Source organism: Argopecten irradians, unplaced genomic scaffold (assembly GCF_041381155.1).
Source record: "Argopecten irradians isolate NY unplaced genomic scaffold, Ai_NY scaffold_0255, whole genome shotgun sequence".
Taxonomy (NCBI): domain Eukaryota; kingdom Metazoa; phylum Mollusca; class Bivalvia; order Pectinida; family Pectinidae; genus Argopecten; species Argopecten irradians.
The window spans coordinates 16,806-30,333 of NW_027187722.1; the positions used below are offsets into that span (position 1 = coordinate 16,806).

A 13,528-nucleotide genomic window follows, 5' to 3' on the forward strand; every position below is an offset into this window, starting at 1 on the left:
CATCAAAAGAGCCGTATAACGGTACACTGTGGTTGACTGTGTGGCTTTGATTTTAGGCGTCACTCTCTGTAGTCTTCAAAGGAAATCTTTGCTAGCCTGTGATTGGTCAAATGTTTTCCGCTGAGCTGCCTTCAATTTCACTACGAGATAGTCCAGGGGTGTAGAGATAGAAAGTGACCGGAACTCCAGGGATATCAAGGATGGTATATAGGTATAAAGATGTAATACTGACACATGTAGTTATAGTATTACATATCTATAGTGAAAATTTGTACAGAGGCCAAACACCTGTGTATGATTCAACATCATTTCATCAGTCCTGTTTTTGTATATACCCACAAATATTTTTGGCTTATAACACAACCTCTGAATTGTTAAGTGTTGTATCACTGTATACACATTTGTATTTTACCAGTAACTACATGGCCTGTGGGGAGTAGGACTCGTCCAAAATGGACCTTTTTCAATCATTTGTCCATATAAAATGGCGATCATTGAAGATGGATGTTCAGTCATTAATGAGAATTACATGATAGGAGAAAAATCTCTTGAGATATTCCTATATGGATCTATATTATAAGTATTAAACTGTTCTCAAATGGCAATTATGGGAGAATGAATGCCAACTAGACAACAGCACAACATGAAGCACTTGCAGGCTTCATTTTGTCATTGTCCATTTGGAATTCTTTCTCCTATAATTGCCAACTGATAACAGTTCATGACTGAAGTGTTGGGGAATCCAGTTCAAGATTTGGTATATGTCAGAAACCACTGACATAAGGGTCAACAGGAACTTCTTCTGGTGTCTAATATAATGTCTAACAAAGTCTAAAATGTTAAACTGTATGACCTTATTTTCTAAAGTGGGAAGTTCCTATGATGAAAAGTGATAAAGACAAAGCCCAAATACTGTAATTAAGATTTGTAGAGATATAAAGTAAAAAAAAAAGTATATATATATAGATCCCCCATTGGTACTATAAACAAGAGGCCCATGGGCTTTAACGTAAAGGTCACATGATATTTGATACAAATTAGTTATGTCATTCACTAGCTAACAGATGTCTTTTGTTTACGAATCAGGAACATAGATCTAATCGGTCTACATACAAAGTTTCATTAAGCATGGTTTATATTTACTTGAGTTATAGTGTTCACAAGGTCCAATAATAATTATGAGTGCAAAGGGCAATAACTCCATAAATTACTGTCGAATCAAGCTGATTTTCAAACTAGTCCAAGATCGATGTTAGTCTACATACAAAGTTTCATTAAGCTCAGTTAATATTTACTCCAGTTATCGCTTTCACAAGCCTAAGGTCCAATAATTACTGTTGAATCAAGCTGATTTTCAAATTGGTCTGAGATATTTAGAATGTTAGTCTACATACAAAGTTGCATTAAGCTTGGTTTATATTTACTCAAGTTATCACATCCACAAGGAAATGTTAACGCACAACGGACGATGACGGACAAAAGACTATTGCAATAGGTCACCATGACCTATGGTCAGGTGACCTAAAATGAATTCGAAGCACTGTATTCCATTATTTACTTTTATTATTTTAAATGACAAACATCTTAAATCTTAAAATTATTAATTAAACCTTTTAAATTGAACCCATTGTCAGCTTTTTGTCTTGTTGGACATATCATAGATTTTATTATTAGATACAGTTAATATATACGTGCTTGTGATCTATATTAACATGTTGAGATTTCTCTAGTCTAATGATAAGATATCATAATCTAAAATTTATCTAGCAAATCAAAATTTTGAAATGTGATTGTAACAGTGTATAGATAAATAAAGTCTATATAGGGAAACCCCAACCTTCAATCATTCAAAACATTCTCTGATTTAATGATATAGAAAAGAATATAATATCCATTGATATTTTTAGATCAAATAGCAAAAGAAACTACTGTGTGCAACATTAATTATAACAAGAGATCTCAGAAGGATCTTGCCACTCACCAAAGAAGAAACAATGTCTCACAATAGAAATTTCTCTACGTTTCAAACTTTAGATATCAAAATCTAAGATGGCTACAGCCTGTTGGCCATCTTGTTGACAGATCAATCCCTTTATGATTATGAAAAACCAATCTTATTAAAATACAGATCCCTATTATACACTGCATAGTACATATATATATGTGATGTAATAATAGTTTTATTACACACGTGTCTTACGACATTTATGACATGGCTGGACGGTCCAGTTATGAGATAAAATAGTGATCTGTACTTTAATCAGATTGATGAACAACTATAGCTAGCTATAGGGCCCTAGGGTACCTGGATATGAAATTTAAGACGGATCCCTTCAGTACTTTCAAACGAAGAAATAGTGGTAACAAACTTCAACTATCAAAATCCATGATGGCTGCCTCATGGCCATCTTGTTGACCAATGCACTCTAGATCTGAAATAGAACAAGAGGCCCAAGGGCCTTAACTCTTTACCACTCGAACATTGTTGCAACAATGTATCTCTTTTACTTGGGTCAGCTGCAGAGTTGGCACTGTACCAAACTTTACAACACTGTATATTTGGTGCACCCATTTCCTCAGGCACTTTTACATTTTTTATTGAATTATGATATATGGTTTTTAAAACTAAATTTTATGACATTATTATTAAAAATATGATCGTATAAGTATATATTTTTAGTTTCTGTTGAACCTACCCTACATTTTGGTGTATGTTTCAACTAAAAACACTGAAGTGTAAGCTAGTTTCTATAGATTTAACACAAAAAAACAATCATTTTCAGAGGAAAAAATGCAAAAACTTCACAATATTTACTGTAATTTCATTAAAGTGTTCAGATAAATTTCATTGTTTGTTATCTTTTCAACACTATATGTACCTTCTCCTTATTTACTGTGTGTTATGGTATGCTAGATGACATCCGTCTTTACAGAGATGTACATTACAGACGCGACATCCAAATATGGTCTCCTTCCTCTGCTTTCGGGTTAAGTGAACACGACATCTCCTTCTGTTGGCCATACGAACATTTTCATGTCCAGCAAAGTTCTGATTGTCATTTACTTGTTGTAGGACTTCAGCAGCTTTTCTCTTTCTCCCACAGAAACCAGCAATAAACTCATGGGCAAGTTCGCACCTAAAGTCTAGATGTGTGTATCGTTTTTTTGAGTGATGTCTCTCAGTCACTGTGTTGTAGATGATGAATGCGTTTACGATTGCACAGTTGACAATGAAGTAAAATATATACTTCCAAGCTTTCTTGCTATCTCTCCCAAGGGGGTATGTAGTTCTAAGCTGGTCATGACGGTCTACACCATTCATCTTTTGGTTATAGATGAATCCAGCATGTGGTTGTGTTAAGCGCAGCTGTTTCGAGACCCTGTTCGTCTCATCATAGGTACTTCTTCGTGGGGTCACTTAACGTGCTCAAAAATGCAGACAGGTTTTTTATCCTGCCACACAGCAGCTGTCAGATTGCCTTGCTGGCGTATCTTTGATTCACCTCTATTCATTTTAAGTCGTTTTAAGTCGTCAGGAAATCCACGTCTGTTCATTCGAACAGTTCCACATGAGTAGATGTTTTTGGCTAAGAGGTCAACACATAGCTGAACACTTGTAAAGTAGTTGTCAAAGAAAACCCAATGGTTTTTGTCTACAAGAGTATTGGTTAGATTAACTACAACATCGTAGCCCAATCCATACATGGAATTTTCCGTTGCGCGCCCTAAGTAGACTTCAAAGTCATTCAGGTAGGCTGTATTTGCGTCGCATCTCATCCAGACTTTTATACCCCTCTTTATAGGTTTGGCAGGTAAGTACTGTTTATATGAAAGCCTTCCTGTCCATTTTATCATAGCCTCGTCGATTGACACATATTTGCTAGGCTTACATGCTGTTTTAAATTGTTCTTTAGCCATGTCTATGATTGGTCTAACTTTATAAAGTTTGTCTTGCCTGTTCTGATGTTCTTCCCCTCTCCTATCACTGACATGAAAATACTCTGTAATCTTCTCGTACCTCTTTACTGTCATGACCGACTTTATGCCTTCATTCCCTAGGAATGCATCTTTAGACCAGAAGTCTTTATATGAAGGTAACTGGTTAACACCCATGAAAATTAACATACCTAGGTACGCTGACAATTCGTTTTCCGTAACGTCATACCATACAGGATCAACACGGTTATTTTTCTCTGATTTCCACACAGCGTAATCGTTAGTGTTTCTGACCATGTCAGCGAGAATGTCTGGTTTAAAGACAAGGTGAAAATAATCTATGGGTGTAGCGGTAAGAGTGTCGAATCCATCTGGTATTATCGGGCCTGTTTGTTCTCGAAAAATATTCACAATAATATCGTTTCGAAAAATATTCACAATAATATCGTGCAGTTCGCCCGGTTGATCGCCGTACCAATGATTTGGGTCGAACACTTCCGGGTTCTCGTCGTCGCTACCTGGCTCACTGTCACTACTGTAAATAACATCACTTTCGATGTCAGAATCGCCCTGGTTTGAAAAACCATCAAATTCATCCGAATCCGATAGATCAGAATCAAAAATCGCTTGAATTTCTGCATCATCTATTCCCGGCCCGGCGGCCGCCATCATGTCACTAACCACGCTTTTCGGAATGTTTTGACACTTCGTTTCCTGACTGAATGACGTAGCAAGGTCAAGGTTATACACATGTAAAATATCTATTCTTGCGGACCAATCACAGAGCTCCATGTGGATATACGTCACTGACCGAATTAACTTGCAGTGATCGAGAAACACCGTCTATAAATAACATACGTCTAGACACGCTTGTGAGGAAATCATGGCGACACGCTCTCGGTCGCTTATGAGTAAATATGATGGCTGCGTCAGAACACGCTTATGAGGAAATTACGGTGATGCGTCTCCACACACGCTTATGTAACACGTGTCACTACACCTTTATGAGTTGTGCTATAATACCTGTCACTACATCTGTAAGAGTTGTGCTATAACACCTGTCACTACATCTGTATGAGTTGTGCTATAACACCTGTCACTACAGATCTGTATGAGAGTGGTAAAGAGTTACATCTGTATGAGTTGTCTGTAACACCTTTCACTACCAACTGAATGAGTTGTGCTATAACACCTGTCACTACATCTGTATGAGTTGTGCTACATCTGTATGAGTTGTGCTATAACAAACCTGTCACTACATCTGTATGAGTTGTGCTATAACATCTGTCACTACATCTGTATGAGTTGTGCTGTAACACATGTCACTACATCTGTATGCATTGTGCTGTAACACCTGTATGAGATTTCCTGTAACACCTGTAACTACATCTGTATGAGATGTGCTGTAATCACACCTGTATGAGATTTGCTGTAACTCCTGTAACTACACCTGTATGAGATGTGTTGTATTTACACATGTATGAGATGTGCTGTATTTACACCTGTATGAGATGTGTTGTATTTACACATGTATGAGATGTGCTGTATTTACACCTGTATGAGATGTGTTGTATTTACACCTGTATGAGATGTGCTGTAATTACACCTGTATGAGATTTGCTGTATTATGTGAGTCTCACCTGTAACTACACCTGTATGAGATGTCCCAAGAGCTACCTCTTTCACTGCTAAATCATTCATGGGATGGGAAGTAATGTTCATGAAGTTGTATACATCCTCTACCACTTTGGTACAGGTACCATCTGGTCCAATCTCATCAAGGCCTAGCTTGTTGTATCTATAATACAATACATACACCAAAATTGTAGCAAATCCCTTTGACCACAGTATTTTGTTTTGAAAGACTATAAACAATCTAATTACTTTGCCAATAACTTTTGAAGACAAACAGTATAAATAACTGTAACATTAAAAGTTAATTTAGAAATCAACTCTTACTAATATATACAGATTTCTGATTTTCAAAGCTGTAAGTCTGCTTTTCTGGAAGTTATACAAATAATAGTTTTAGATAATAATAGTTTAACTTACTTTATCAAACATAAGATTTTTACCTGTTACTCCCAGAACATAGAAGTTTGTTGTCAAGTGTAAGAATCATAGAGCAGTCCATACCACAGTGAACTGAGGACGGGTGGTGAGGTGGAGGGACCTGGACCATTTGGGGCGTGGAGAACGAGTCTTGGCTACCAAGGCCGAGACGTCCTGTGGGAATCAAGGTCATTAGAGGGGTCAAGGTCATTTTACATCATCAGTTAAATGTATCACTTTTATATCGTTCTATCAGTAACTGACTAGCATGTGCTAGGTGTCAGAGGAAATCTTTATATAAGCCTGAACTATGATGATTAGTTACAAATACATGTATTATGTTATCAGTTAATTGACATTCTGATTGCTATTCCGTATTTGCATATAACAGAGTTATCTGCCCTTGCGGGTAGGTACATGTATTAATTGTGATGTCATGTGTTTGCGATTGTAACGTCAAACCTTTCGGAGAAAACAACTTGAATTGTGCTCACAAAATAATGACGTAACAATCAATACCTACTTGCAAGGGAAACAACTCTGTAATATTCAAAGACGAAATTAGATTTCAAGAGAAAATTATTGAAATGGAAGTAATATTTGGGGCCATCAATCTAACGAATCTAATCTAAAGAATTTGCAGTACTTCCTATGATAATCTGATGGCAATTGATAAATCACTCACTGTGAAAATTAAATTTAAAGTATCAGAAGAGTTATAAAAGGAAGAAATAAAATAATTCAAAGTAACATCTCATTTATACTTTATCTATACAAACCATTATCTCCCCTGCCCCACGCAAACACTTCATGTTCATTGGTCACTGCCAATACATGGGTAGCACCACACGAAACCTGCACCACCTCGTAGCCTAGCAACGACTCCACAATCTTTGCCTGGTTTAACAAAGGTGGAATTTAATCAGCAGATACACTTTAAAATGTTAAATAAAAGATTCATTTTCAAACAAATCAACTGGACAGATAAATACTCTACAATGGATGGTGGGGGGTTCATATCTTAGGAATATTTCTAGTTTTCAAGCAATATTTTGTGCATTTTCTGTCAGAATATGACTTTATTTATGAAAATTCATGTGTAACCATACAATACAAATAGGATGGTGAGAATTGATACTTCACAAGAACTAGTCGTCTGTCAGTGTCCTCACCAAGATTTTTACAAAGCACCAATATTTCTCTAAATCATATTTTATTTTAAACATCAATTTGATCCCGGACTCCAAAATCACTTCTATTCATACTCACCGGATTTTTACAATGTAATGCATTAGATAGTTTGTAAGGTTTGTACCTCTAACAAAGAGAGTCTTGAGGTCAGGTAAACGTTTTACTGGAATCAAAAAAAACTTTACATTGGGAAACATTTCGAGGATTATGCTTTTGCACTAGCTTCTGGATACTTGGTGATTGGAGTCTAACAAATACAGTGTTTTCATACAATTTCTAAAACTTAAATCTCTCTTTGAAACAAAAGTTTTCCCTCTCACCTGTACTACGTCGTTGTAGTTTCCGTGACCCAGACACCCGTTGGCACCACTTCCGAACGTCATCAAGATACCACGATCTTACAAACACAAAAGTAATCAGAGAACTTCATCTTAATGAGGTTAGCAGTACATCTGGTATTTCTAAATGTAAGTACAATTACCCAGGTATCTTGTTTGTAATTAGATATTATCTAACATTTGTTACCTGTGTGATATTCATTGTGAGATATTTGATGATGAGATATACAGGTTATTTGTGAGAAATGTTAAGTAAAACCTGTGAGATATCAATTACCTGTGAGACAAGCTGTAAATAGGTCCCCACACGACACGTGCTGTAGGTTGACCGCTGACTGACCCTCTAGATACCTGGGGATGAACCCGAGAGACTGGCCTTCTGCTGCTCCTGGCATCAAATTATCTGTTCCTACGGAGGCCTGGTAAAGCAGAGATCATTTCATAATTGAAAGTTGTATATCACACAATATCAATAATTATTACATGGACACGTACATATGCATCTCTTCCCTAGAGATTGTCTAACAAGCATGCAGGAGTTTGGATTTCTCCCATACTTCACACGGATATCCCGCGGTTGCTAGGATAAAGATATTTCTATCTTACACAGGGGGGTGTAAGACAGCTCACACGCGCTAGACAATAACGTGACGTCATCAATACATGTTGCGTAAATGCGGCGAGCATTGTAGATGACGTCATCAATTTTGCCGCATAACGACGTTCCTGCGATAATGGCGCGATGAAAAAGCTTGAAACCAAGTGGAATTTCGTCATTTTACTACTAAGTATGGGAGAAAAAGAATCAAATATGGGTCTGTGAAGTGGACAGGGATATCTCAACCCTTGTGAAAGATTTTGGCAGTCAACCCTCGGCAAGCCTCGGGTTGACCGGCCAAAATCTTTCACTCGGGTTGAGATATCCCAGTCCACTTCACAGACCCATGTAAGATTCTATTAATCTTTGTCAACATAACAAACCCTGACTTGATGATTTTCCATCAATTCTTTTTTGTGAAAAGTCTGGATCAGCAATGATTACACAATTATAAAGCTGAACTAATATTGTGAGCAGCATCACATCTTGAAAATTTTGTCTTTCTTTGATTTTATATGACTAGACATAGATTTATCTTTACTCTAGAAATCACAAAACTTTGATATATTGAATCAATGAGTAAGTGATAAAAAGTGACCTTCAGAAAAAACTGTTAATCAATAGCTGTGATATTCTTTTTTTATTTCTATTACTTCTCATCTGTATGTTACACTTCCTTACTAATTTGATACACATATACCTACACATATACTTACACATATACATACACATATACATACACATATGCATTGCAATTTCCTTTAATATATTATACACGGAGTATTGTACAAAATAGCAATTTTCACAAATTCACTGTCTGTGATACTTATTTACTGATATCTATAGACATTAGAACTTATTTCAATTTTATAGCCATCCTACCTCCCACACAAACAGTCGTCCATTCTTGGTGACAGCGGCGCGCTGTGATCGACCAGTAGAAACTTGTGTAACTTGGGTATCACTGGTCGGGAGTGGAAGTTTCAGTGGGGACATCATACCATTACCCCAACAGAACACGGAACTCATGGCTGGTGGTTTGGACGACAGCGTGTCTGCAATTACGTAAACATATCATGATATAATACAAGAGAAAGTAGTATCTTAAAGTAAATTAAAACAAAATAATTTCTTTTGAATACAAGAATCTGCATCATATGAAGCACAATAGACAATGAATTAAGTATTTCATAATGAATCAAAATACAGAAATTAAGTTATCAAAGTTAATAAAATCCTTGTATTTATGTGATAAATGAGAATTTTGATCTTGCTATACCTCTGGAGCTTTTGTTTCCTCGGTGAGGACGATTGATAGCTGGAGTTGGCAATGGCCTGTGGACTCTACAAATAAACAACAAAATGAAGTTCATTAATTCTCATAACTTACAGATTTAAAATGCTTCTGTCTGGTTCTCTTTTTCTAAAGATAAAAGTTTATTTTGAGAATTGATATTTAGAATAAACTCAATTCTCCAAAGATTACGATATACTTTGTCAAAACCAACTCTTATCTAATCCAGACCCTGTGTATTCCAATGTGATTGTATGGCTATTTCCTCCTTGATTTAGAGTTATCCGGTAACCTGGCTATACCGACCAAATGTACTTGTCCAAGTGACATTTGAGTTAGACAAGTTGCACTGTATGTAGATAATTAATTTCTTTGGACAAGAAGCTTGCCCAGGTTTGACTGTAACTGCTATGTACATACATCCTGATAGATGTATACTTACCGTGTACAGGGAAGCTTGCCCATCTCTGTGTGAAGGTTCAGTAAAGCATTAGATACAATCGGTTGGGCCATAATCTGATTGATGTGTGGTCGTTTGTTAGGGTCCAGATGAAGCATGCTTAGGATCAAGGATCGTAACTCTTCACTATAAGTCTCCGATATCGGGGCAAATGTGCCACGCATAATCTTCAGGATCAGGGCTGGTAGGTTCTAGATTAAAAAGAAAAAAAAACTAATAGGTAATTCTGTATAAACCAGATATAAATATGTAAAGTAAATCCTCTTTTATAACTTGAATTGAAGGAAACCCGGTTTATAGTTCCAACTAATAGCTGTTCAAATTATCCAGGTTTTGTTACATGACATGTGCAGAGGCACCGGGGAACCATGTGATCAGTTCGCCGAATGGGCAGTATTCAAGGAATGTGAGGTCAAGTTAGAGGGATTATACTGTAATTTATTAAAAGACATTAAATTTTCCTTAAATTGACAGATTTATGAAGTAGGTGTTTGGTGTCTACAGAGATATGTTTAAGATATGTTTATCAAATGCCTTACAGCAGCTTCAAAGGCCTTTTTAAGGCTGGCAAGTTCATATAGCACACATCCCAGGGCCCATATATCACTCTTCTGGTTGTAGCTGACAATACGTCAAGGTTTGATAGATCCTTAGTGAAACAAATATATTTGGTTAATGTACTTACCTTATAGAATTATACTTAATATCATGATGACAGACAGTAATTATCTTTCTTTAACTCTAATATTATATTGTATTTGATATCATTCTGGTAATACATAATAATACAATACTATAGAAATTGGAATTGTGGTATTTCTAAAATGAAAAGGATACGGTTTTCCTTCACACAACTCTGGGGATATGTAACATGGTGTCCCAACCACCTGGAAAAACAATAAATAAATTAGTCAGTATAATTGACATCTATGTCCAAAAAGAAAACAAAATCTAAGTACCAACTCTATACCATAGTTAAAGGCCCCAACACTTACTGTATATGCCCTACATGTGTGTCTAACTCTATAAATCGCTACACTTACCGTGTAAGCTTTGCTCTTACTGCTGAGCACTTTAGATATACCAAAGTCACCGATCTTGACCACCTCCTTTCTTCTGTCCAGCAGGATATTCTGGGTCTTTAGGTCCCGATGTAAGATCTGCTTAGAGTGTACATGTTGCAAGGATAGTAACATCTGGGCAAAATACTTCAATATGTCCTGTCAAATAAATGAATGTAGAAAAGTCATGCAAATATTCTCTATTTTGTTGGATATTAAGGAAGTACATTATATTAAACTAGTTAGCTCATTTCCTATACAACTATACAGTGAATAAAATATGTTGTCACTTGATTCCAAATTAGAATACAGATTAACTCATAATACTCATTAAACATATATGCACAGTCAAACACAGAATATGTAGTCTTCATAGTAATGTGGGCTTGATACAACACTTGCGCTGCATGGATCCTAATTATAATAAAATGTTCTTTACTGACACCTGGTTTTACTGTTTGTGATTTCTTAGACACTAAACTCTCGCTATTAAGGTATATATTAATTAATTGAATGTACATGTGTATACAATGTATATATATTGGTATTCAATCATGATCAAATTTATTGTGAGTACATTTACAGACCTCTTCTTCTAATAGATTGTTGTTCCTCTGTTGTAATACCTCACTTAGTGTTCCGCCTGCAAACAAACAATCCAAGTTCACAGAGTGTAATAGTGTCTATTGAGTAAATAAATAGAGGTTATAAAAGAAACGTTTTTACATTGTCTTGATCTTTTAAGCTCTGAAATTGAAAAACTTAATAATATTTGAAAATAATTAATTTTAATTAACAACTAAAATTTATCTTTTACAGTACTTTTCTTAATAATTATTTTTTTAAAGTTGGAACACCGAATGCAACTCATGATTGACTTTACATTCAAAATTGAAACCTCTCTACAAACAAACCTTGAGCATATTCCATGGCAATCATAAGCGCCTTATCCTCGAGGAAATTTTCAAAGTACTGTATGATGTTAGGGTGTGACAGCATGGAAAGCACTTTGACTTCATTAAGAGCAGCCTGTCGTTCCTCTTTAGTCATCTGTTCTACAGGAATCTGTTTGATGATCACCAGCTTCTTGTCCGCCAACCGTCGACAGAGGTGGACAATCCTGTTAAATAAATATGGTATATATCAATAATGCTTCTTTGTTTAACAAATCTTTTCTGTTGACTTACTGTAACGTGAAACCAATAGATAACTGAAGACAATAATTCTGAATCAAAAACCAATGCTTGATCAAGTCTCTTCAATTTCAAGCCTTATTAAAAAATGGTCATCAGACATATGTATATCTTATTCATATTATATGAAAATATTACAGCAGAAGATGCAAGCAATTATGAAGCAGTGCATTATTATGTGCATATATATATATATGCATAGAAATTGGAAACTCCTTTTTTGTCTTTGTTGACAGGCAGTGGGTCCTCCGGTTTATAGGTATTTTCCAATGGCTAACTTCTTTTAAACGTATTCTTTTAAACATGATATTTTTGCAAAGTTTAAACATTACATCATGGTTCGATATGGCCAGTTTTGATGATTAAAATGATTTAATATGATCTTTAAAAGCATGAAATTAAGCAATTTTACTTGGTATTTCAAAAATCAGACATTCAAAACCGGTAGTGCATTTTAATTTGTTTTATTGGTATTCAAGTTAAAATCATATATTTTCTTTCCAAAATCGTCCTCATACCATCTGAAAATCTAAAAACCTTAGACACATACAGGGGTACATTTGCCAATCGTAGAAAAGGCTTATCTCTATAATACATGTTTCTGCTGGAAACTTGGAAAGAAGGAAAATTAAACAATAAAACTTAGAGAGAAAAAAATACAAAAAATACTGTGACAGTTCATAAGTATTGTAAAATTGTGTATTTCTTTAGAAGAAAACTGTTAATAAAACAAATTCTGTCACTGACAGCACAGGGGTCGAACTTGCAGCCCTCTAATAAAGGTGTTCAATTATGATAGAGTTTTCAAGCACAGAGACTTGTTACTATATAATTTAATGAATATACATATATGTATGTAATAGCTGCTCTGTAGACACGGCCTAATAATTGGTAACGTGTCCCTGTGCCGCACAAATGTACTCTACCAACTCGTCCCATGCACATATGATAGGGTTATATCAATCGAATCGGTATAAAATGCGTGCTTGTTTCGAATCATAATTACCCATAAGCTCCTCTTCCCACCACACGGATCTTTTCGTATTTCTCCATGGTCCTTAGATAGTTTAACTGCGAAACGGCGACTTCAAAAGATCCGTCAACCCATAACTAGGTAAAAAGTTAGTTGTCAATATCGTTTTTATCGTTGAGGTATTAGTGTTGTGGTGCTTGTTGGTCAATAATGTCATGGTGCCTATAATATATCAGGTATTAGTGTTGTGGTGCTTGTTGGTCAATAATGTCATGGTGCTTATAATATACCTGAGGTATTAGTTATGTGGTGCTTGTTGGTCAGTAATGTCATGGTGCCTATAATATATCAGGTATTAGTGTTGTGGTGCTTGTTGGTCAATAATGTCATGGTGCCTATAATATATCAGGTATTAGTGTTGTGGTGCTTGTT

The 13,528-nt window shown here is 35.7% G+C and overlaps 1 protein-coding gene and 1 pseudogene across 1 annotated transcript; both read right to left on the bottom strand.

Annotated features, from left to right (window-relative positions):
* Positions 1-1,551: 1,551 nt before the first annotated feature.
* On the bottom strand, positions 1,552-4,352 carry LOC138312226 (piggyBac transposable element-derived protein 4-like; annotated as a pseudogene).
* A 1,093-nt stretch (positions 4,353-5,445) lies between these two features.
* On the bottom strand, positions 5,446-13,271 carry LOC138312224 (serine/threonine-protein kinase Nek8-like). Its single transcript, XM_069253217.1, has 14 exons — positions 13,130-13,271; positions 11,845-12,050; positions 11,518-11,573; positions 10,913-11,089; positions 10,707-10,756; positions 10,409-10,490; positions 9,852-10,060; positions 9,395-9,459; positions 8,998-9,170; positions 7,795-7,936; positions 7,500-7,576; positions 6,768-6,885; positions 6,012-6,162; positions 5,446-5,734 (listed from the first exon to the last, which is right to left on the bottom strand). Exons 1-14 carry the CDS (start codon positions 13,174-13,176, stop codon positions 5,485-5,487), a joined length of 1,803 nt encoding a protein of 600 aa, XP_069109318.1. The 5' UTR covers positions 13,177-13,271; the 3' UTR covers positions 5,446-5,484.
* Between the last annotated feature and the right edge of the window lie 257 nt (positions 13,272-13,528).